The sequence below is a fragment of the Dreissena polymorpha genome, chromosome 1 (genome assembly GCF_020536995.1).
Source record: "Dreissena polymorpha isolate Duluth1 chromosome 1, UMN_Dpol_1.0, whole genome shotgun sequence".
Lineage (NCBI taxonomy): Eukaryota > Metazoa > Mollusca > Bivalvia > Myida > Dreissenidae > Dreissena > Dreissena polymorpha.
In genome coordinates, this window is record NC_068355.1 from 155821512 (window position 1) to 155845656 (window position 24145).

General features: G+C 37.8%; 2 protein-coding genes across 31 annotated transcripts in view; one reads left to right on the forward strand and one right to left on the reverse strand.

Annotated features, from left to right (window-relative positions):
* LOC127856922 (sortilin-like) overlaps positions 1-24145 on the reverse strand; it is a 219561-nt gene that overhangs the window by 187398 nt on the left and 8018 nt on the right. For 8 of the 12 annotated variants that reach the window (XR_008038272.1, XM_052393183.1, XM_052393173.1 and 5 more), the window contains exons 2-5: positions 12637-12696; positions 10591-10661; positions 7567-7672; positions 4200-4352 (exon numbers count right to left, since the gene is read on the reverse strand). Coding sequence is in view for 9 of the 12 variants with exons in the window: in XM_052393183.1 (XP_052249143.1) it covers positions 4200-4352; positions 7567-7672; positions 10591-10661; positions 12637-12696 (390 nt within the window). In the remaining 3 variants the exon portion in view is untranslated. The remainder of the gene's footprint in view (positions 1-4199; positions 4353-7566; positions 7673-10590; positions 10662-12636; positions 12697-24145) is intronic. The other 4 variants (XR_008038239.1, XR_008038238.1, XM_052393151.1 and 1 more) reach the window with 1 other exon arrangement.
* LOC127856983 (nuclear protein MDM1-like) overlaps positions 1-24145 on the forward strand; it is a 233583-nt gene that overhangs the window by 114035 nt on the left and 95403 nt on the right. The window lies entirely within an intron of this gene.

Genomic DNA, 24145 nt, shown 5'->3' on the forward strand with positions numbered 1-24145 from the left:
CACAACTCAGGCTGCTAACGATGCTGTAGAAAAGGTTCTTGTAACAGAATCACGGAAAAGAAAGCGGGGCGAGTACTTTAATTATGACGACGAAATCCGTGCCAAGATTGCTCGCTATGCTATCGATAATGGTGTAGCAAAGGCATCCAGACATTTTTCTGCAGACCTAGCCCATAATGTCAGCAAAACCACAGTACGAAGCATGAGAGACCAGTACGTAAAGGTGAAAAAACATGTTGTGACACAACGACACTGGCACGATCTCCACGTGGCGCACCGACTCTACTAGGAGAGTATGACATTGAGTTGCAAGACTACATCCGGAAAGTAAGAGTCCAAGGCGGTGTTGTAAATGTGCGTACAGTTACCGCCGCTGCAGAGGGCATCGTACTAAAAAATGCTCGGAAGAAACTTCAGCGGTTTGGCGACCATATCACAATTGAAAAATCCTTAGCTCGGTCGGTTCTCCGTCGTATGGGGTTTGTAAAGCGGAAGGGGACCAAGGCCACCAAGTTTCTGCCGACAGACTTCCAGTCCATTCAGGAAGAGTTCCTGGCCAAGGTGAACAAGGTCGTAAATGAAGAGAACGTCCCCAACTCCCTCTTCATTAACTGGGATCAAACAGGTTGCCACATGGTGCCAGGGGGAGAATGGACCATGGAAGAGAAAGGTACTGCGCAAGTATCGATAACCGGTCTGGACGACAAACGACAGATTACGGTTCTCTTGGCTGTCACTAAGAGTGGCTGCTTATTGCCACCGCAGGTCATCTACGCAGGAAAGACTGAACGCTGTCTCCCAAAGGGTGTCTGCTCTCCCGACGGGTGGGACTGGACATTCACCAAGACTCATCGGAGCACGGAAGACATCATGCTGCGGTACGTGGACAAGATCATTCTACCGTACGTGTCCAGTGTTCGGGACTCCCTGCCATTGTCACAATGCAATCAGCGAGCCATCGCATTGTTTGACATTTTCAAGGCACATCAGAGCCCAGCGCTTTTGAAAAAGCTTAAAGACAACAACATCACTCCGTTGTTTGTTCCGGCTTCGTGTACGGATCGCCTTCAGCCTCTCGACCTCAGCGTGAATTTCGAGTACAAACAGAGCCTTAAGGGATGCTTCCACGACTGGTATAGCAACCAGGTGGCTAAAATGCTTGGTGACAAGGATGGTGACGTCACCACTGTGGCAAACGTAGACATGAAAACGTCAACGCTGAAGCCAATACACGCGGAATGGCTGATCTCCACACATTCCAAGATGGAAGGACGGGGGGATTTGATCACTGCAGGCTTCAAGAAAGCTGTACTCGTTTAAACAAGCACATGTGTGTAACTGAACATGTTTTGATGAGCTAAACACTATTGTATGCTGTTGTTTGTTTCGTGTTCGCTAAATAAATTCCATTTTCACAAATAAAACAAAATTAACATTTGTGCATTTTTCATGAGTATGGTATTTAGTCAGAATGACCTTAGTTTCATTAAAATTTGGTCAATGCAGTTATCAAACTTGTTCTATTATACGAAAGAGGATCTAGTTTGTTAAGTGTTTTTTTTTCTGAATGGAACGCTGCATTTATTGATAAACAAGAGTATTAAATCTATAAAAAAAAAAAAGGTTTTTGTTATAAAAAAAACAAAGGTATGGGTTTTTATGTATATGTACAAAAATAGTAGATGCAGTTAAAACCAAACAACCAAACACAAATCAAAATGTTCTTTATTAATTTGTAACAAAGCGCAGAATATATTTCAGTCAGGTGTTGATCACACATCGTCATATTTTAATTGCGTTTAATAGTATTGTCTTTAATCCGGATTCGCCGCGTGTAGGCTGTATAATCTGCAACACCCCTGAAAAACACAATACACACAATGGTTAATAAAGTTGTTAACAATTAGCGCTTATCAACACTATTATACCTAAACGAAGTCGACGCATTCGATACAGCCTTATTGCATTCGGGTTTTACAGGAAATGTCAGTTGTCAGTACACTGTATAATGAACACCCCTTTGTGTCAAAACCGGATTTAACTTGAGTGTGAATAGTCGACTGTTTCTTGTTCTTTGTATCAATACCATCTGTGTATCTGTATTACAAGTATACCAGTCAACAAACAAGGTGCGCGCTTCCGCATATGGGTATTCGGACGTTTAAAAAATTGACCTACGGTTTAGCGTTCACGCCGTCGAACGCATTAAGCAATATAACTCGTTTTTGTTTCACTATTTCTTTACTTGCAAAAAATACTAGTGGCTTATAACTTACCTTACAATCTTTTTTTCTCGCATTTTGCGAGTGTGCGAGTGTTAATTTCGAGCCCTGTGTATATGCGTGGATTACGCTGGATTTAAATGCCTCATGCCTACGGTAATTCAGTCTTATTTGTTTCAAATATGGGACATGATTGTTGTTAGGATCTTGAATTCGTCCATCGGTCGAAGGACGAAAAGGGCAAAAATTAATGTCTGACGAATAATAATGGTTTCACAGTATTTAATAGCGAAGTAACTCAGTATCATGATCTCAAATACTTATGGTTATGTATGTTTGTAAACGAACCATAGCGCGAAAATTTTAAGCAATTACACAAATACTAAATTTAACGGTTTTATTTTGTAAATATTTTTAATTGATGTGTAATTATTTAATTAGTTAATAATTTGCTTTCTTACATAACACTTTCATCGGACGGTTATGGTGGAATCATTGGACGTAAATTATCATAATGATATTAATTTTTGATAAACAAAAGGACGTTAACTCGTCAAGATTTTAACTACGAATGCAATTCTTGATAAAATTGTTACTTATAAACACGGTATTTTTGCGAGCAATCAGTGTTGGATATTGGTAAACAAAACATTAAAATAAGCCGTCCAATGTCTATATTGTTTTTTATCGCGAGTTCAATACACGTGTCAATTACGTCTTCGCTAATAGCTCCCACTCACCGCAGTTTGCTAGTTAAATTTTAGCGAGTCAAAATACAATAGTGTCAGTTATCAAAACGTACCCACTATTTGTTATCACAAAGGTATTGATTAATTGCTTTATTACATTGATTGCTGACACATTATTTATTACCGTCGATAGTGCGGCATGTTGTTCTAACTAGTCGCCAGCGCAAGTTGGCAGTATGTCACGCGAAAAAAGTAAATCGTACGAATTATTCCGTGAAAAAAAAACATAATCAATTTTTTTTCCAGGTTAACCTTTTCTCGAAAATGTAACCAGTTAACTGGTCGTTTCGATAGGTTAACCGGTTAATCTCTTGCATCCCTAATGTAAATGTTAGAAGATTAAATTTAAACTTAAACAATACAAATTATTGAAACTGTAAGTGATGTCACTATTTGAGATAACTAGTTGAAAGCATCAAAAATGGTCTAACAACTGCGAGTTTCTGAAAAGTAAATGTTTGCTCAAAGTAATAAATGAAGACTTCCAGGCTTCCTTCACATCACCGCAAACATCAATTACTGGGGTACCAAGATACAACAGCTTTGGCAAGTTAATCAATTAAAACAGCGAAATACCTGTATACAGCAGCATTTTCAATTAATGCTTAAATCTTGTTATTTTTATGCAACTAAATTTTCCTGTTTTACATAATAATAACCTCCTGTGCCATACATTTGGGATATTGTTTAAAAAAAACAAAAAAAAACACTTTCGTATACACTTGAGAAATTCAATAAAAAAGTTCTGAACATGTTTTCAGAAATGCATTTCTTTTGGCTTGTAGTCTTTGAATTCTTAATGTTGACCTATCAAGCCTGAGTCATTCGACTTCCAAGCGTTCATAATACTACGAAATATTTTCTACAGATATGTGCCTTAATATATAGAGGATATTTGTTGAATTTCGCCACTCGTGAAAATATTGTTTTCTATGATCACTCGTGAAAAAAAATTGATATTCCATTGAATCCAACAAATTTTCTTTTCATTTTATGCTTTTTTTACCGTTTATTTACATTATAAATGAGTTTAACTGGATGATTTCGCTGGGTTAATGACGTCAATTTGTCAAAAAAATGACGTCATTTCACAGTAAAACAGTGAAAAATATTGATATTTTTCATTGTTATTTTTCACTGTTTGAAACAGTGGAATACCAATTTTATTTCAATGATATTTCTCTATAAACCGACGGAAAGCATAAAATAAATACTTATATTTCCCTACCTGATTCCACAAGGCCATCAGCTGGTTTGTAAGGTTAGGGCTGGAATGAAAGATGAGATCATCTGTCACTTGGAATTGCAGAGTGACCTTCCTGAAGGTCATGCCCCCATCAACTGTCACGTACATGAAGCTTCCTTCTCCAACCAGGTACACCTGAAACAAACATTGAAGCCAGTATATTTGAGCCTCCTTTAGGGAACACTGGGCTAAATGCAGGTGCAGTCTCCACAGGCTAATCAGGGACAACACTCTCTGTTTATGGATTTTTTCATTTCAATTAAGTCTCTTTCGAATGAAATGCATTTAGCCCAGTTTTCCCAGGGCAGACTTATTTTGTCTTGATTGTATTAAAACTTTAGGCTTGTACTGTCTCGCCTCAGTCCATTTCCATGGCAGAACCAGACCCCCACAACAAGGTTTATTCGATATCTAATTTTTTGCTTAATCTTACATAATTTATTAACAACAGACAAGTACGCTCAAAAGTAACAAGCATTCTCAGTGGTTAATATTTTTCAAGGGAGACAGATTTTGAGACGAACAGTGTTCACAGTTGTGGGGCAAGAACTTTGCTTTGGAATCAAGTTGAGAACACTCCTTTATTGAGCATAGGACCAAGCCCCTCCATGGTCGCAAAGAAGACATCACCACTACATCTTTGTGCAATGGATTATAGGGTTAAGTTGTGCAAACGGTTGCCTTTTAATTTCCTATATGCCTACATACATAGTGCTGGCATGATTTTGGTGACCATTAGTTCAGTCAGACAATTTTTAAAATAAAATGTTTCACAAAAATAAATAGATTTCCTGACAAGACGAGAAATGCGCCCTTAGACCACTAATCCCCCCCCCTAATATGACTGGTCACACTAATTATGTTTCACCCACAACTGCACACTGGAATCAAACTGTTGTTGTATAGTAGTAGTTCAATTATTACATGTATAATAATTTACAGCAATTACAAAAATATCATGCAACACATAATGGTAAAGTAACCAACATGCCTTAGTGTGCTAAATTAATTTTACGCAGAAAGGTATTTGCAATTCATCAATTGCTTAACATTTCTTTATACTAATGTACAACATCTACATAAAAAGGGACAAAATTGTCACAAAACCAGGTTTTCAATTCGGAAAAAAAGTCTGATAAAGGGAGACAACTCAAACTGAACTGATTGTTTATAATTAACCCCCTTTGTTTCAAAATTAATCTATTTTTAGTCGTGGCGACCTTGACCTTGGAGATATTGACATAATACTTTCGTGTGACACACCGTCCAATGATGGTGAACAAATGTTCCAAATGAACCAAATTTATGGCCATTTTTGACCTTTGAACTCAAAGCGTTACCTTGACCTTGGAGATATCGACACATTCTTTTGCGCGACACACTGTCTAATGATGGTGAACAAATGTGCCAAATGATTTTAAAATCTCACAATGAAAGACAAAATTACGGCCCGGACAAGCTTGTTCCGCCCGCCCTCCAGCCTGCCTGCCCGCCGACATTCACCAATATAATAACCAGTTTTTTCCTTCGGAAAACCTGGTTAAAAATGTCAAGTCTGCAATTTATTCTGAGAAACGAAGTGGTGTTAGAAAACAAATTATAAACTAGAGCTTTGTCACAGACGGGACGAATACCCCCACATGCCGCATTGACACAAAATATTGTGCATGTTGTCTTCACAAAAAACAGCCGACAACATGCTCAAAGTTTAAAAGGCACTAAGTGACCAAATGACCTAGTTTTTGACCCGGCATGAACATATTCGAACTTGACCTACGCATCATCTAGAAACAACTTCTGACCAAGTATGGTGAAGATCAGATGAAAACTACTTGAATTAGAGAGCGGACATCACGCTGAATGTTAAATAACGCACTAAGTGACCCCGTGACCTAGTTTTTGGCTCAGCATGGCCCATATTCAAACTTGGCGTAGAGATCATAAAACTTCTGACCAAGACTGGTAAAGATATTGGATGAAAACTACTTGAATTAGAGAGCAGACAACATGCTGAATGTTTAAAACGTACTAAATGACCCAATGACCTAGTTTTTGATCCGGCATAACCCATATTCAAACTTGATCTAGACATCATGTAGATACAACTTCTGACCAAGTTTGGTGAAGATCGGATGAAAACTACTTGAATAAGAGAGCGGACACCATGCTCAATGTTTAAAACGCACTAAGTGACCTAGTTTTTGACCTGCCTTGACCCATGTTCGAACTTGGCCTATATCATCTAGATACAACTTGTGACCAAGTTTGTTGAAGCTCGGATGAAAACTACTTTAATTATAGAGCGGACACCATGCTCAATGTTTAAAAGGCACTTAGTGACCCCGTGACCTAGTTTTTGAGCTGCCATGACCCATGTTCGAACTTGGCCTAGACATCATCTAGATACAACATCTGACTAAATTTGGTGAAGCTCGGATGAAAACTACCTTAATTAGAGAGCGGACACCAAACTCAATGTTTAAAATGCACTAAGTGACTTCGTGACCTAGTTTTTGACCTGCCATGACCCATGTTCAAACTTGGCCTAGAGATCATCTAGATACAACTTCTGACCAAGTTTGGTGGAGCTCGGATGAAAACTACTTTAATTAGAGAGCGAAAACCATGCTCAATGTTTAAAACGCACTAAGTGACCCTGTGACCTAGTTTTTGACCCGGCATGACCCATATTCGAACTTGACCTAGACATCATCTTGATACAACATCAGACCAAGTTTGGTGAAGATCGGATGAAAACAACTTGAATTAGCGGACACCATGCTCAATGTTAAAAACGCACTTATTGACACCATGACCTAGTTTTTGACCCGGCATGACCCATATTTGAACTTGACCTAGACATCATCTAGATACAACATCTGACCAAGTTTGGTGAAGATCGGATGAAAACAATTTGAATTAGAGAGCGGACACTTAATACGGACCGACAGACTGACCGACCGACAGACAAGCTCACTCCTATATACCCCCCTAAATTTCGTTTGTGGGGGTATAAAAATATCATTGATACAATATTTAAAAGCTGAGTTAAATCCCTGATTAATACAAAAACAATTAGATCACAAAGGGGGCTTAGTCTTTGGAATTATAGATTATAAGAAACCCAACACAAATATTTGTTCTTGCCCAGGTATTGTTCATTATGTTTGTTGGACAGGTCAAGTATATGACCAAGAAAAGGACATTAAAGAGGTTTAATTTGATGAAGAATCATGCATTCTGATGAAAGCATATTGTTTTTTACACATATCGGACACACAAAAATAATCATGGTATTATGTTGTATAATTTGAAGAAAATTTCTTTGTATAGTTTTCAACAAACCAACTTTTTGGGGGTCCAGGGGATGTCTCTGTAGACCATTATGTCTCTTGATCAGTCCAGTAATGTTCTGTTCACTTGTCAAGTTGATGTAGGTTACACCAAAGTTAGTGCTGAAAACATGCTAACAGTTTACCGGTATGTAGCCTAAAGGCTTAAACAACATTAAAGCCCGTGATTTCGCCCCACGAGCCCAGAAAAGCGAAGATCAAGTCATCCGATTTTTTTAGTAAACACGACCGGAAAAGCGAAAATCAAGCCGCCCGATTATTTTTTCTAAGGCCTGCTACCGCCCGCAGGCGGATAGCAAGTTTGTTGTTTGTTGTTTATCTGACCGTGACAAAGCAGTCCCTTAAAGGCTTAATCTTGGTTGCTATAACAACACACTTGTGCCTCTTCGCGCGTGCCATAAGTTGTCTAATGATTACGTGATAATTGATTGACCATCTGATAATTGCAGGTTTTTGGCAGACGGCACGGTTAAAGAAAGTCGGCAAAAATAATTAAAGAACAAGAGGGCCTGAAAGGCCCAAAGTCGCTCACCTGAGATAACAATTTATTATTGGGACAGATCTTCTGACCAAGTTTCACGAAGATCGGAAAATAAATGCGGCCTCTAGAGTGTTAACAAGGTTTTACTATAGCCATATAAGGAAAAATGCCCCGCCCCCTGGCAGCCATGTTTTTCAACCAACCGGCATCATTTTTGAACTCATCCAAGATATTATCGGGATGAATCTTCTGACCAAGTTTCATGAAGATCGGACAATAAATGTGGCCTCAGCTAGAGTGTTAACAAGGTTTTACTATAGCCATTTATAGCCATATAAGGAAAAATGCCCCGCTCCTGGTGGCCATGTTTTTAAAGGAATCAAAACAATTTTCGAACTCATCCAAGATATCATTGGGACAAATCTTCTGACCAAGTTCATGATGATCGACAAATAAATGTGACCTCTAGAGTGTTAACAAGGTTTTACTATAGCCATATAAGGAAAATAACCCCGCCCCTGTGGTGGCCATGTTTTTCAACCAACCGGCATCATTTTTGAACTTGTCCAAGATATTATTGGGATGAATCTTCTGACCGAGTTTCATGAAGATCGGACTATAAATGTGGCCTCTAGAATGTTAACAAGATTTTACTATAGCCTTATATAGCCATATAAGGAAAAATGCCCTGCCCCTTGCGGCGGCCATGTTATTCAAGCAAACCATTTTCAAACTCATCCAAGATATCATCAAGACAAATCTTCTGACCATATTTCATCAAGATTGGACAATAAATGTGGCCTCTAGAGTGTTAACAAGGTTTTACTATAGCCATATAAGGAAAAATGCCCCGCCCCCCCCCTGGCGGCCATGTTTTCAACCAACCAGCATCATTTTTGAACTCATTCAAGATATTATTGGGATAAATCTTCTGACCAAGTTTCATTAAGATTGGACAATAAATGTGGCCTCTAGAGTGTTAACAAGATTTTACTATAGCCATATAAGGAAAAATGCCCCGCCCCTTGGCAGCCATGTTTTTCAAGCAAAGGTTACCATTTTTGAACTCATCCAAGATATCAGTGGGACAAATCTTTTGAGCAAGTTTCATGAAGATCGGAAAATAAATGTGGCCTCTAGAGTGTTAACAAGGTTTTACTATATCCATATGAGGAAAAATTCCCCGCCCCCTGGCGTCCATGTTTTTCAACCAACCGACATCATTTTCTAACTCATCCAAGATATTATTGGGATGAATCTTCTAACCAAGTTTCATGAAGATCAGACAATAATTGTGGCCTTTAGAGTGTTTACAAGATTTTACTATAGCCATATATAGCCATATAAGGACAAATGCCCCGCCCCTTGGCAGCCATGTTTTTCAAGCAAATGTAACCATTTTCGAACTCATCCAAGATATCATTGAAAGCAATCTTCTGACCAAATTTCATGAAGATTGGACAATAAATGTGGCCTCTAGAGAGTGAACAAGGCAAATGTTGACGTCGCACAACGGACAATGCACGACGGACAAAGGGCGATCACAAAAGCTAAAAACTAGCAAGTTTTGTCAGTTTGTTAATCCACCAATAATTACGAGTAACACCCATCTTATATAAACTGGAATCACATTTCTTGTTTTATACTAATAAGTCATAATACTACATATTAACATTGAGAAAACACATTTCCTCGATTAGATATAAATTATCCGAGTAGAATTAAATTGCTACGTCATGACCTTCGACATTGCAAATGGCGGACGTATTGTAACATTCAACCGGCGTTCAATTCAAAGCTGGCGATTCAAATTACAAGTAATGGTGATTCAATAATGGAGAAAGCATTAACTGGATTTAACAAACATTTGATAAGGTTTGTTAAACCAGATAACAACAAGGAAAATTTGGATTATTTAAGTTAAACAGGCAAGGCATTCTTAAGTGTACATATTTCGGACATGTATAGTATTTGGATAAACAGTAATAGATATACTAGATGTTACATGCATTAAGATTGTGTTTTGTTAGTAGTCATAGGGATGATGATAATATAATGACAATAAATATGTGATGAAAAGGTGCTTACCACCCAGTACAGATCTTAAATTACTTAAATGTTTTAAATGACTTAAATCAAAAGTTAAATGTAATATGATGAAGTAGATTTTAATGAGAATTTATTGTTTTTACAAATAAACATAGTATAATGATAGAAATAATAAAAGACGTGAAATGAACATGTTTTGTTTTTGATATAGTTTGCACAAACTTCTCCCTGATTTTCAAAACATCTCCCTGTTTCAGAAAAAAGGAGAAGTCAAGTCTCCGTATTTTTAAGGCCTAGGGTAGTCCCTTAGGCAATATTTTGAAATTTTTTAATCAATGTTATTACTTATTACGAAGTTAAATGATGTAAATGTATTTAAAATGTTATAATTTTTAAAATTATGTCAAAATGGTTTAAAGTACTGGTACACATAGTATTTCAATAAAAGTGCACATAAAATTTCAATAAATTATCACTAGCACCCACCCACCTCCTGAAGACTGTGTTGGCAATGGTAGCCCCTGTCAAAGGACTGGAATGACTTGTCACAATGATTATCGTCTGTAAAACAAAGCAAAGCCATTCTACTAATCACAGGGAATATATTACAAACATACCATCAGGTTTAAATTTTTCCTTTTGAGAAGAATAAAATGGAGCACATTTTTATAAATATAAAAATGAATAAATCTAATATTAACAAGAGCTGTCAGAGGACAGTGCGCTCGACTATTCTAGTGCTTGACAGTATAACATAACCCATCATGGGGTCCACAGGGCCCTCAATCCATTTTAGGGGAAGCCGGGTCGCTACCCTCATGAGGGGGAATTTTGCGGTGTTTCCCTTTCTTTTTTTTACTTACTCTCTCATAATTACATTTGTACATGTTTGCACTATATTCATTTATTTTTTCATAATGTTTGACAAGATTAAATTGAAATAGAATTGAGATATAATAATCATGAGAAACATCTTTAAAAAAAAAAAAAAAAAAAAAAAAAAAAAAATTTAAATCAAGGGGAATTTTGCCCCCCCAAAAGGGGGAACAAATTTACTTTTCAGGTGCCGAAATTCGGCCGCAGATTTGATAGATTGAGGGCCCTGGGGGAAATTGTTCATATTCAATAAGGTCAAGGTAATATAGTCATATTCTAAGTGGAAGAGGACCATAATTGAAACATATTGATCGCTTATGTTTTAAAGAAGTTGTACATTATAGACGATTCGGTGTTCAGGTATATTTTCCACAATCTATTGAACATTTGTAAAGACATAAAACAAACTAATAAGATTTTATTTCAAGTTTAATAGCAATAGCTTGAGTGGGATGGTTGGACAGTCCTTCAAAAATAAAATAAATAAATATTTTTTATTGTTTTTAGCATGTTAAAAAAATGGGGGGGAGTGGGGAGGGGGGTATAATGTGGGAGTGTGGTCATTTATTATATGATCTTTCAAAAAATAAATTGAGTCCATTGTGGTATGTGTTGTTTTGTCAAAGAATTAATCAAATCAGATCATTAATAAAGAACTTATGGCAATTTAAGAAAAAAATATTAATTTGACCTTCAGAGTCAAGGTCATTCAAAGGTCAAGGTCAAATTCAACTTGCCAAGTACAGTACCCTCATGATAGTAAGAAAGTATTTGAAGTTTGAAAGCAATAGCTTTAATACTTTAGAGTTAAAGTGGATTTAAACACAAAATTTAACAAAATATTCAAAGTTACTAAGACAAAAAATGGCCATAATTCAGTTTAAATGTCAACCAGAGTTATGCAACTTGCTCTGTTCAGTCCCCTTATGATATTTAGTAAGTGTTGCAAGTATGAAAGCAATAATCACCAAATTTTCAATATTCTAAGTGAAAAAATGGCCATTATTCTTACAAAATGCTTGATACAGTTGTCTGCTCTTGTTTATAGGTTGAGGTCATGTTGGTAAAGAAGTATGCAAAATATAAAAGCAATATGTCAAGGGACTTAGAAAATATTTGAGGTGGTACACAAACTTTAACATTAATTACAACACTCGCGCTCACGCAGACACCGATGTGAGTAGGATACATGTAGCTCCACTATATATATTTCATATATAATAGTCGAGCTAAAAATCATAATTTATTTCTGACAGTTCTAATAATAATGATCCATCTCATCAGAACCATAAATAGAGTGCAAATACCCAATTATATGTATGCACTGTGAGCTAAATTAAAAAAATCTAATTCTATTCAAAAACTGCTGAATACTCAAAACAAACACTAAATTTATGCACTGTGTGGTATCAATTATAATAATTCAATTCTAATAATAATAGACTGAAAATTTATCAATAATTTAATAAATTATTTCCTGATCAATGGTAAACAAATGTACAATACTAATCAAATGGAAAACTGCTGTTTTTTAATGTAATTCCAATCCAGTGTGCAACAGATATTTGACATTTTATCAGCGAAGCACACATTTGAAGCTTTATTAATTTCAACTTTAAAGGTTACTATTATCTATAACTTAAACTTTCTTATATCTTACCCCATCATTTTCTCCTGCCCATGCCAGAGCAATTGCTGTCTTAGTTTCATTGAACTCATGCTGAAAATTAAGAAAACAAGCAAATTCATTGAATTGATATCCCCCGCCAATATGCTTCTGGACACAAAAGTGTTATATTTGACACTAAAAAAGCATTTTTTTAAAATACAAAGGGCCATAACTCCGTTTTTAACAGATGGTGTACAATGCCATTTGGCGGGCATCATCCTCTTATCCATATATATACTCATACCAAGTTTCAATGAAAACGCCAAAGCACGTTCAAGATATGGCTACGGACACAAAAGCGCCGGCCAGACAAACGGATGGAAGGGCGGAAAGACGGACAGAAGGATGGACAATTCCAAAACAATATCCCTCCGCCTATGGCGGTGGATAATAATTAAAAAAATACCCGAAAGTGCAAACAGCTAACAAATTGACAAGAAAGCAAGAACAAATACAAAGTAGACTGAGACTTTAACAATTAAGTCATTTTTAAATTTTACTGAAAGAAATATTTGTTTGAAGTCTCTTGAAGGCATAATTTAGCTCCAAGATGTTTCCATTTCAAAACAATAACAAGAAATGTTCAAGCTGAAAATTACATTGAAACAAGAATTATGACATTGCCAGGAAAATAAATTGTCAATGTATTTAAAAAAAAATTAGTTGACCAAATTTTTTTTTCAAGCAAGGTCCTTATCTAAAGTACAGTGAGGTCTTCAGTTCCAAAAATTCTCTTGTTTAAAAAACAAATCAGAATTTACTTGACATTTCCAAAACAAATCTTACCACTTTTTGGTAAATAAATTGTGCAGTCGTGTACAATAACATTTGATGTTTTTTTCCACAAAAACGGAAGTAAACAGACAAATCTAAACATTTTGCAGGGTTGACTATCACACCCACAAACATACGGCCCAGTGCGAAGTTCCTTGATGCAATCAGAAACTTTCCTACACCAACTGACATTACTGGTGCTAGAGCTTGGTTTTGGCTGATCAATCAGGGGGCATATGCATTTGCCATGACGAAACAGATGCAGCCATTTCAGGCTCTCATGAAGCCGTCAACTGTGTTTCGTTGGACAGATGAACTGGATGAACTGTTTCGCAAGTCCAAAGAAGTCATCATCAAGGAAATGAAAGGTGTTCGCCTGTTTGATCCTACTCGTGTAACATGCTTGGCCACAGACTGGTCTGTTTACGGCATTTGTTTCTTCATGATGCAGAAGTACTGTCAGTGTCCCAACAAGACTCCTACCTGCTGTCAGGACGGCTGGAAACTGTGCCTCATTGGGAGCCGATTCACTCATCCTGCTGAAAGCCGGTACGCTCTTATCGAAAGTGAGGCCTTAGCAGTTGTATATGCACTTCATCAGACACGCTACTATGTCCTGGGATGTGGGGACCTCATTGTACCTACATGTACAGACCACAAACCACTCCTCCAAAACTTGAATGACAGGTCACTCACTGACAGCAGTTACAGACGACTTCTCAATCTAAAGGAGAAGACGCTCTGCTATAGGTTCACAATGGTGCATGTTCCCGGTAAGAAGAAGCTTGGACCAGATGCAGCTTCGAGACATCCGACAGGATGTCCAGAGCGTCTGGTGTTGCCTGGTGATACAGAAAAAGAAGTGGATACGTCTTGTCACGACAAACTGCCCTGCTTGTACCAGCATGCAGATGATATTGATGTGGCTGATGACTTCTCTACGGTCGCAGCTGCAACATGTACTCTTAATGCTGTTGTTTCAGTTGTCATATGGGACATGGTATGTGAGGCCACAACATCAGACCTTTCAAAGCCTTATCAACTTCCTGGAGAGCGGATTTCCAGATGACTGTAGAGAACTACCAGCAGCACTGCGTCCTTATCATCGGTTTGCAGCAAGCTTAAGTGTCGTGGACGGTGTGGTTCTAATGGGCCAAAGAATAGTCATTCGCCCACCACTTCGTCAGTCAGTTCTCAATGCACTCCATGCGGCTCACCAAGGAGTTAGTGCAATGCCTGCAAGGGCCATGGATTCTGTGTACTGGCCAGATATCACAATTGACATTGCAAGGATAAGGGACCAGTGTACGCATTGCCATCGGACGGCTAAGTCAAACCCTATGCAGCCCCCGTCAGACCTAACCTTGCCAGACTACCCGTTTCAGATGATATTCAGTGACTATTTCACCTTCAACTGTAAAGAATATGTGGTCATTGTAGACAGGTACTCCAACTGGCCTATGGTACACAGATCAGAGTCAGGTGCAGAAGGCTTTGTGAAACGGCTAAGGGAGACATTTGTAACGTTCGGCATTCCTGAGAAACTAACGTCTGATGGGAGACCACAGTACACATCTGGAAAAACTCAAGCGTTCTTAAAGCCTGGGGAGTTCGACACAGAATTACATCCGTCGAAAACCCACATGCCAACTGTAGGGCTGAGCTAGCGGTGAAAAGTGTCAAGCGCATGCTGATGGACAATGTAACTGCAAATTCCAGAGAGCTCTACTGATGTACCGTAACTCTGTCGACCCAGAGACCAGTGTCCCCTGCATTGATTTTGTATGGACGCCGGATCCGGGATGCTATTCCAATACCAATGGGCATATACACTCCTCATGAAACTTGGACTGAGTTGCTGTCTCACAGGGAGTTGGCGCTAGCCCGACGGCACTCAAGGGATCATGAGCGATGGAATGAGCACACCCATAGGCTGCCACCACTCCAGGTGGGTGATCATATGTACGTACAGAACCTGGTTGGGATCCATCCTAGAAGATGGGAGCGCACTGGGAATGTAGTGGAGGTTCGGCAGTATCATCAGTATGTCATTCGGATGGATGGTACAGGCCGGGTGACCATCCGCAATTGCCAACATCTCCGAAAGTTCACTCCTTTCTATACCACTTGCACACCAGGCTTATCAAGAACACCCACTGTAGAACAATCAGAAGAGGTAGTCGCCAATGGCTCCACTCCAGTCACAGCTACTCAGCCAAAGGTGTCTGTGCCTACTACTCCACCTGGTGATTTGGGCACGCCTGTCAGCCCTGGCACAGATCCAATAAGGACCACCAATCACGGGCGTCAAGCAGGGATGCCATCCACACCATCATCGCCAGAAATTCCACACACGCCTCTTAACCACAGCTCAGCACCGCCAAGGGGCTCATCGACAGGACTACAAAGACCACTGCCAACCAGTGATTCCATGCCAAAGTCGACCGACCATCCAGTGCTGAATCCCAAGCGCCTTAGTTTTGGTAAACCGAACAATAAGACCCCTATGCCAACTGAGACCTGAGTACCGTGTGCTCTTGCTCGTCTCCAACCGCACAACCAGGCTGGGCGTAAAGAAGCACCTCTTTGACCTTCGAAACGGGACATTGAGGGATAGCCTTGTATTGATTAGGAATGTGATTTGTGATCGAAATGTGTAGACAATCCGTGTAGACAATCCGTCTTTGATGATCTTGTTCCATAATTATAGTGATTCAGTTTTGATGGCAGCCCACTACATTGTATTGACTATTCCATCTATTAGTTTTGTTTATGTCAACATTCCATGGGAGACGGAAAACTACAACGGGCGAGGCATGATCAGGGGTGATAACCCCAAAAAAGGGTTAGGGCAAGGGTTAGGGTTAGGGGTCGGGTTAGGGTTAGGGTTGGGTTTAGGCTTACCCAAACCCTAACCCGACCCCTAACACTAACCCAAACCCAAACCCTCTAACCCCCCCCTCGCGCAATACCATACCATGCCTCGCCCGTTGTAGTTTTCCGTCTTCCACATTCCATACACTGTTAGTCTTTTTATTTCATTTACTAAGTTTTTGGTGGTACCCTTAAAAACTTATCCCTTGGGGAGGAGATAACTAATCATCCATTTTAATATATTGCAGGTAGCCGTCATCCTTTTCCATACTCCTTCATTTTGATATGTGAATAAGACTATGAAACATAGAGGGGGGGAGGAATAACCTGACAAGTTTTTTTATTGTGATTGTGTTTTGATTTACATGCCATTATAATTATTTGCATCATTTGTACGTCGTAATGGAAAAGAAATTCATCCTTTGAAATAAAAGTGATCAAGGAATTTGACTATGTCATTTAATGTTGTTTATATTTTATGAATGATAAATAAATGATTTTGTCAGTTTAAGAAGTGATTTTTTTTAAATTTAACTTATGCCAGTCCAAGGACTCGCTGGAGAAGAAATTTGAGAGTCCCATATTGAAAGTGCGAATCCCAAGTATTATAAACTTTCTATCCATGAATTTAGCAACAAAAAAACACAACATAAAACAAGAGTAAACAAGACCATTGCCAAGCAATACATGTATATGTCCCCTAACGGCTCGACCATAGCAACCAGAGTTTTTGACGTAGGAACCAAATGAAATGACGTGCATAATGTCCATATTGCCATCTATCCATGTTTAAAGTTTCATTAAAAAACATGAAGAACGTTTAAAGTTATCACAGGATCCAGAAAAAAACGCCATTTTCAGCAGTATTTCTAGTCTATTTGTTGCCATAGCAACCAGAATTTTTGATGTAGGAACAAAATGAAATGACGTGCAAAATGTCCATATTGCCATCTATCCATGTTTTACGTTTCATGAAAAAATATGAAAAACTTTTTAAGTTATCGCAGGATCCCCCCCAAAAAAAACAACATTTTCAGCAGTATTTCTAGTCTATTTGTTGCCTTAGCAACCAGAATTTTTGACGTAGGAACAAAATGAAATGGCATGCATAATGTCCACATTGCCATCTACATGAATCTATGTTTCAAGTTTCATGAAACAAGAGGGCCTGAAAGGTCCAAAGTCGCTCACCTGAGATTCAAAGGAACTGACCTGTTTTGTGCAGCCCATGATGTCATTAGAACAATATGTTTTTACCAACTTTCATGACCCTGGCAGCCACGTTTTTCAACAGACCAGAACCATTTTCATACGCATCCAAGATATCATTTAAACAGTTATACTGACAAAGTTTCATGAAGATTCATAAGTCCATATATGGAAAAAGTTTTTCAATCAACTGGAACCACTTTCGAACTTGTCCAAAATATCATTGGGACAGATCTTCTGACAAAGTTTCATGATGATCGTACAATAAATATGGCTTCTAGAGTGTTAACAAGGTTTAACTATAGCTATATAAGAAAAAATGCCACGCCCCCATGGCGGCCATGTTTTTCCACCAACCGGAACCATTTTCAAACTCATCCAAGATATCATTGGGACAAATCATCTGACCAAGTTTCATGATGATCGGACAATAAATGTGGCCTCTAGAGTGTTAACAAGGTTTTACAAAAGCATGTTATATAGCCATATTAGGAAAAATGCCCCGCCCCCTGGTGGCCATGTTTTTTAAGCAACCGAAACCATTTTCGAAATCATCCAAGATATCATTAGGACAAATCTTCTGACCAAGTTTCATGAAGATCGGAAAATAAATGTGGCCTCTAGAGTGTTAACAAGGTTTTACTATAGCCATATAAGGAAAAATGCCCTGCCCCCCTGGCAGCCATGTTTTTCAACCAACCAGCATCATTTTTGAACTCATCCAAGATATTAATTGGGGTGAATCTTCTGACCAAGTTTCATGAAGATCGGACAATAAATGTGGCCTCAGCTAGAGTGTTAACAAGATTTTACTATAACCATATATAGCCATATAAGGAAAAATGCCCCGCCCCTTGGCAGCCATGTTTTTCAAGCAAACGTAACCATTTTCGAACTCATCAAAGATACCACTGGGACCAATCTTCTGACCAAATTCCATGAAGATTGGAAATAAGGTTTCTATATAGCCATATAAGTTACTGTCCCGCCCCCTGACGGCCATGTTTTTCAACGGACCGGAACCATTTTTGAACTCAACCAACATATCATTTAGACAAACATTTTGACAAAGTTACATGAAGATTGGGCACGAGGTTGTTCTTTTTTTTGACCTAGTGACCTAATTTTTGACCCAGCATGACCCAGTTTCGCACTCAGTCGAGGTATCAATGGGACAAATGTTCTAACCAAATTTCATGAAGATCAGACAATAAATGTGGCCTCTAGAGTGTTAACAAGGCAAAATGTTGACAACGCACAACGAACGACGCACGACGGACAAAAAGCGATCACAAAAACTCAGGTGAGCTCAAAATGACCCGCCCCTTGGCAGCCATGTTTTTCAAGCAAACGAAACCATTTTCAAACTCATCCAGGATATCATTGAGACCAATCTTCTGACCAAATTTTTATGAAGATTGGACAATAAATGTGGCCTCTAGAGTGTTAACAAGGTTTAAATATAGCCATTTAAGATAAAATGCCCCGCCCCCTGGCGGCCATGTTTTTCAACCAACTGGCATCATTCTCGAACTCATCCAACATATTATTGGGATAAATCTTCTTACCAAGTTTCATGAAGATCGGACATTAAATGTGGCCTCAAGAGTGTAAACAAGGTTTTACTATATGTAGCCATATAGAGAAAAATGCCCCGCCCTTTGGCAGCCATGTTTTTCAAGCAAACGTAACCATTTTCGAACTCATCCAAGATATCATTGAGAACAATTTTCTGACCGAATTTCATTAAGATTGGACAATAAATGTGGCCTTTAGAGTGTTCACAAGGTTTTACTATAGCCATATAAAGCCATATAAGGAAAAATGCCCCGCCCCTTGGCAGCCATGTTTTTCAAGCAAACGTTACCATTTTCGAACTCATCCAAGAAATCATACAGACCATGTTTCATGAAGATTGGACAATAAATGTGGCTTCTAGAGTGTTAACAAGGTTTTACTACAGCCATTATAAGGAAAACTGCCCCGCCCCTGGCGGCCATGTTTTTTCACCAATTTGGACCATTTTCGAACTCGTCCGAGATATCAATAAAAGCAATGTTTTGACCAAGTTTCATGATGATTGGGCAAAAATTGTGACTTCTAGAGTGTTCACAAGGTTTCTCTATAGCCATATAAGGAATACTGCCCCGCCCCCCTGGCGGCCATGTTTTTCAACGGACCGGAACCATTTTTGAACTCAACCAACAAATCATTTAGACAAACATTTCGACAAAGTTACATGAAGATTGGGCATCAAATGTGACTTCTACAGTTTTCACAAGGTTTTACTTTTTTTTGACCAAGACACCTAGTTTTTGACCCAGCATGACCCAGTTTCAAACTCAGTCGAGGTATCAATGGGACAAATGTTCTGACCATATTTCATGAAGATCAGACAATAAATGTGGCCTCTAGAGTGTTCACAAGGCAAATGTTGACGGCGCACGACGGACGACGGACAAAAGGCGATCAAAATGTGCTCATGGTGAGCTAAAAATATGAAGAACTTTTAAAGTTATCGCAGGATCCAGAAAAAACACCATTTTCAGTAGTATTTCTAGTCTATTTGTTGCCATAGCAACCAGAAGTTTTAACATAGGAACAAAATGAAATGATGTGCACAATGTCCATATTGCCATCTATCCATCTTTCAAGTTTCATGAAAAAATATGAACAACTTTTAAAGTTATCGCAGGATCCAGAAAAAAACACCATTTTCAGCAGTATTTCTAGTCTATTTGTTGCCATAGCAACCGGAATTTTTGACGTAGGAACAAAATGAAATGACGTGCAAAATGTCCATATTGCCATCTATCCATATATTTTTGTTTCAAGTTTCATGAAAAAATATGAAGAACTTTTAAAGTTATCGCAGGATCCAGAAAAAAACACCATTTTCAGCAGTATTTCTAGGCTATTTGTTGCCATAGCAACCAGAAGTCTTAATGTAGGAACAAAATGAAATGATGTGCATAATGTCCATATTGCCATCTATCCATGTTTCATGTTTCATGAAAAAATATGAAGAACTTTTAAAGTTATCGCAGGATCCAGAAAAAAACACCATTTTCAGCAGTATTTCTATTATATTTGTTGCCATAGCAACCAGAATTTTTGACGTAGGAACAAAATGAAATGACGTGCATAATCTCCATATAGCCACCTATCCATGTTTCAAGTTTCATGAAAAAAATATTAAGAACTTACATTTTCGCAGGATCCAGAAAAGTGTGACAGACTGACGGACACACAGAACGCAAACCATCTGGTGAAACCAGTAGGGGACAATAAGAAGCAGTGACCAGGACTTAAATTTCTTAAAAACAATGCTTATGTCAAGTAACTTTCGTGTTTTTTTTAATTCAATATTTTAATTTGTAAAGTCTCCTGTCTTTTAGCATCCATGCACAATCTGCAGTGCATAATATCGGATTCAGGCCAGTCAGCTAAATAGTTTCTCCCACTCTTTATAATAATGTCTTATTAGTTTTTTTTGGATAAACGTAATTGTTGGAGTCTTCAATTGTAACGGTGGTTGTTGATATAGATGGGCTAGAGCTTGCATCGCTGTGGGAAAATACAAAAAGTTTGCTGTTATGTTTTCGCTTAGGGCCCATTTTTGCAGACAATTTTCGCTCACTGAACAATGTGCTGTTTCAGATATAATTATTTACTCTTACACCGCTAACCCCTACACCGTTTAATAACAACGAATTTCAATGGTCAAAAGCAATTGATTATTATGAGTGGTGCAATATTTGACGGAACACCGTGTTACCATATATTTTACCCTGTACGAAAAGTGTAATTATAACAAATGCGATTTCAGACAGACTTTCAACTTAAAAAAGCGTGCGTCTTGTGGATACACATATTGTAAAACTTTGAGTCTACAGCAATTGTTTTGTGTCTTGGACAAAGAGGTCAAACAAGAGCACCGCATAGCGGGTGCCACGCTTGGCTGCAGTTTTGAATAAATGAAAGCTTGTCAGAATTTTTTTTTAGAGGTCACAGTGACCTTGACCTTTGACCTAGTGACCCAAAAATGGGTGTGGCATGTAGAACTCATAAAAGTGCAGCTACATATGAAGTTTCAAAGTTGTAGGTTTAAGTACTTTGATTTTAGAGCCTTATCAAAACAAAATGTTAAGGTTTTAGCACGACGCGGATGGCGGACGACGAGCTGGCTATGACAATACCTTGTGTTTTCTCCGAAAACAGCCTAGCTAAAAATCACTGGTTTAAGTTTGTTTTGAGACTACCCTTATAATGAAAAGGCACCTGCTGTCACGTCATTCTCTATTAGAGAATATTAACCAGAAATGAAGGAACTGGTTGATCGAGGAAAAACATGAGCACACATTTCTATTTAGAAACTAACTGAATATCAATATGAGCGCATGATCGAGGTTGAAATTATCTGTCAAATATCCTATATTCGAAATCAATGTCCCTCAATGATTTAAAGTATTAATTGATAATTTCGTTAGTGATTCGGAACTGACGACCTTATTGTACCTTAATAAAAATTAGAACACAATACATCCATTAGATTTTAATCACAAGTCACTCTTGATTTTCTATCAATTTGACCTTTAAAAACGTTAAAGTAATACCTACCTACATGTACCTTGTGTCTTCTAGGGACTTTCATAGCTCTTAAAGCTAGTTGATCCCTTTAAACTCAATTTTAATGTCTCCACTCCGGTCTAAATTATGTTTATTATAAATGTCCCAAGATATTAAATTTTCTTTAATTAATAAACTTCTGATATGTCAAAACGCTTATCCCTCCAAAATTTGTCTAGTCGAGACTTGAACGAATTTACAGTATCACATGTCACAATGTGTTGTGGTAAGTTGTTCCAAACTGAGACTGTGCGGTGTCCAAAAGAATGGAGGCGAACTGACTTATGTGCTTTTGGTTTTGCAAGTTTTAAACAATGGCCTCTTGTCCCACTATTTTCGAAAAAAAATCCAGCCTCAATATCATCAATTTTATGGATTATCTTTAATACTTGAATCATGTCGAATCTTATCCGTCGATAGTCCATTGAAGGAAGATTTAATTCAGCCAAACGATCTTGATTTGATAGTTCACGTATTTCAGGTACTAATCTGGTGGCCCTACGCTGTGCATTTTCAATTATTTGTTTACATTTCTTAGACTTAGTGTGAGGATAGTAAACCAAGTCCCCATAGTCCATATGAGATCTAATGAGCGACTTATATAGTGTCAAAAACAAGGATTTGTCCATGTGGGTGAATTTTCTCCTGATTAGTCCAATTATTCTGTTGACTTTATTAACTGTGCTACTAATGTGACTCTCAAAATTCAAATTGTTAGTGAAGAGCAGGGGTGGCGAAATCTCAAAAAACTATACTTGTCCACGGACAACAATTTAGGAAATTTAACTTGTCCGTTGCTGAACTACACTTGTCCGTAAAACTTAATGTTAATATAAATTATAAACGCATTTATTGTTATACCTACACATGTACCATTCTAATCACATAAAATAGTGGCCAGTTTCTTAGAAAACTGATGATGGCAACGGTGAAATCCTCGTGGAAATTGTGCATTTCATGCGTAATATTGTCAAAACATTTTTTCATCACGTTGAGCGTTTTAACAAAGACTCGTTAAATTAATTACACACAACTGTAAACGTTTTGTTTTATTCTTTATTTATTAGGAAACATACATGCATTCCTAAATGAAAACTTTATTTTTAATATACATTCTGTTTTTGACGGTAATAGCCGTTTTACTGAGACAGTGAATTGTTAGCATGAATTAGCTTTACACATAAGTATATAGCCTCTGTATGGGGGAATTAGGTAGAGTCCGACAGATTACTGTACAATTGAGGTTAATAGAGGCAAATATTACGAGGGCCACAACTTCCTAAATAATAGGCAATATATAACTTATTGCATTAACGTACAACTACAACCCTGAAGAATGTCAATGAGTATAAATGAAAATCCATTGAAATTCTAAGAGGAGATGCGTTCACAAGAAATTATTCTTATACTAAGTATATTGAAAAAATAATCCAAGGGTCATTATTTCAGTTTAACAGTAAGCGACATTTAAATTTCCGAATAAAAGACGGGAGAGCTTATGTCCGCCCCTATGAAATTGACGGGAGGGTTTTTATCGGGATGCCTTATATCCCTATTATATGCATGTAAAGTGTTAATGTCGAAAGAAAAGCGTGTTGCACGAAAATCGACTTTAAATACTCCAAACTAAATTTTAGGGTCGGCAAGAAAAAAAAACGTAGGGTCGGGCTACCGGAAACAATTTTACGCTTTAAACCTTTAAAACAGAAAATGTCATAATTTGGTAGGGAAATCAAACAACTTATACCAACCTACAGCGCACATCTGATATTGAAAAAATACTTTTGCATATTTTAGGAACGTCATAAATTTTCCTTCACAGCGATATTATTTTAATTCAAGTCGGTATAAAATATTGCTTTTATAATTACTTTTATCTTTTCCAAATTTTACGCAAAACACAATTAGGCATTAGAAATCATAAAACTTTACCAACATTGGACGCTAACAAGAGTGCTAATTTGATATTGTAAAACATTATTGTTGCATGTTTTACAAACCTTAGAGGGCCTCT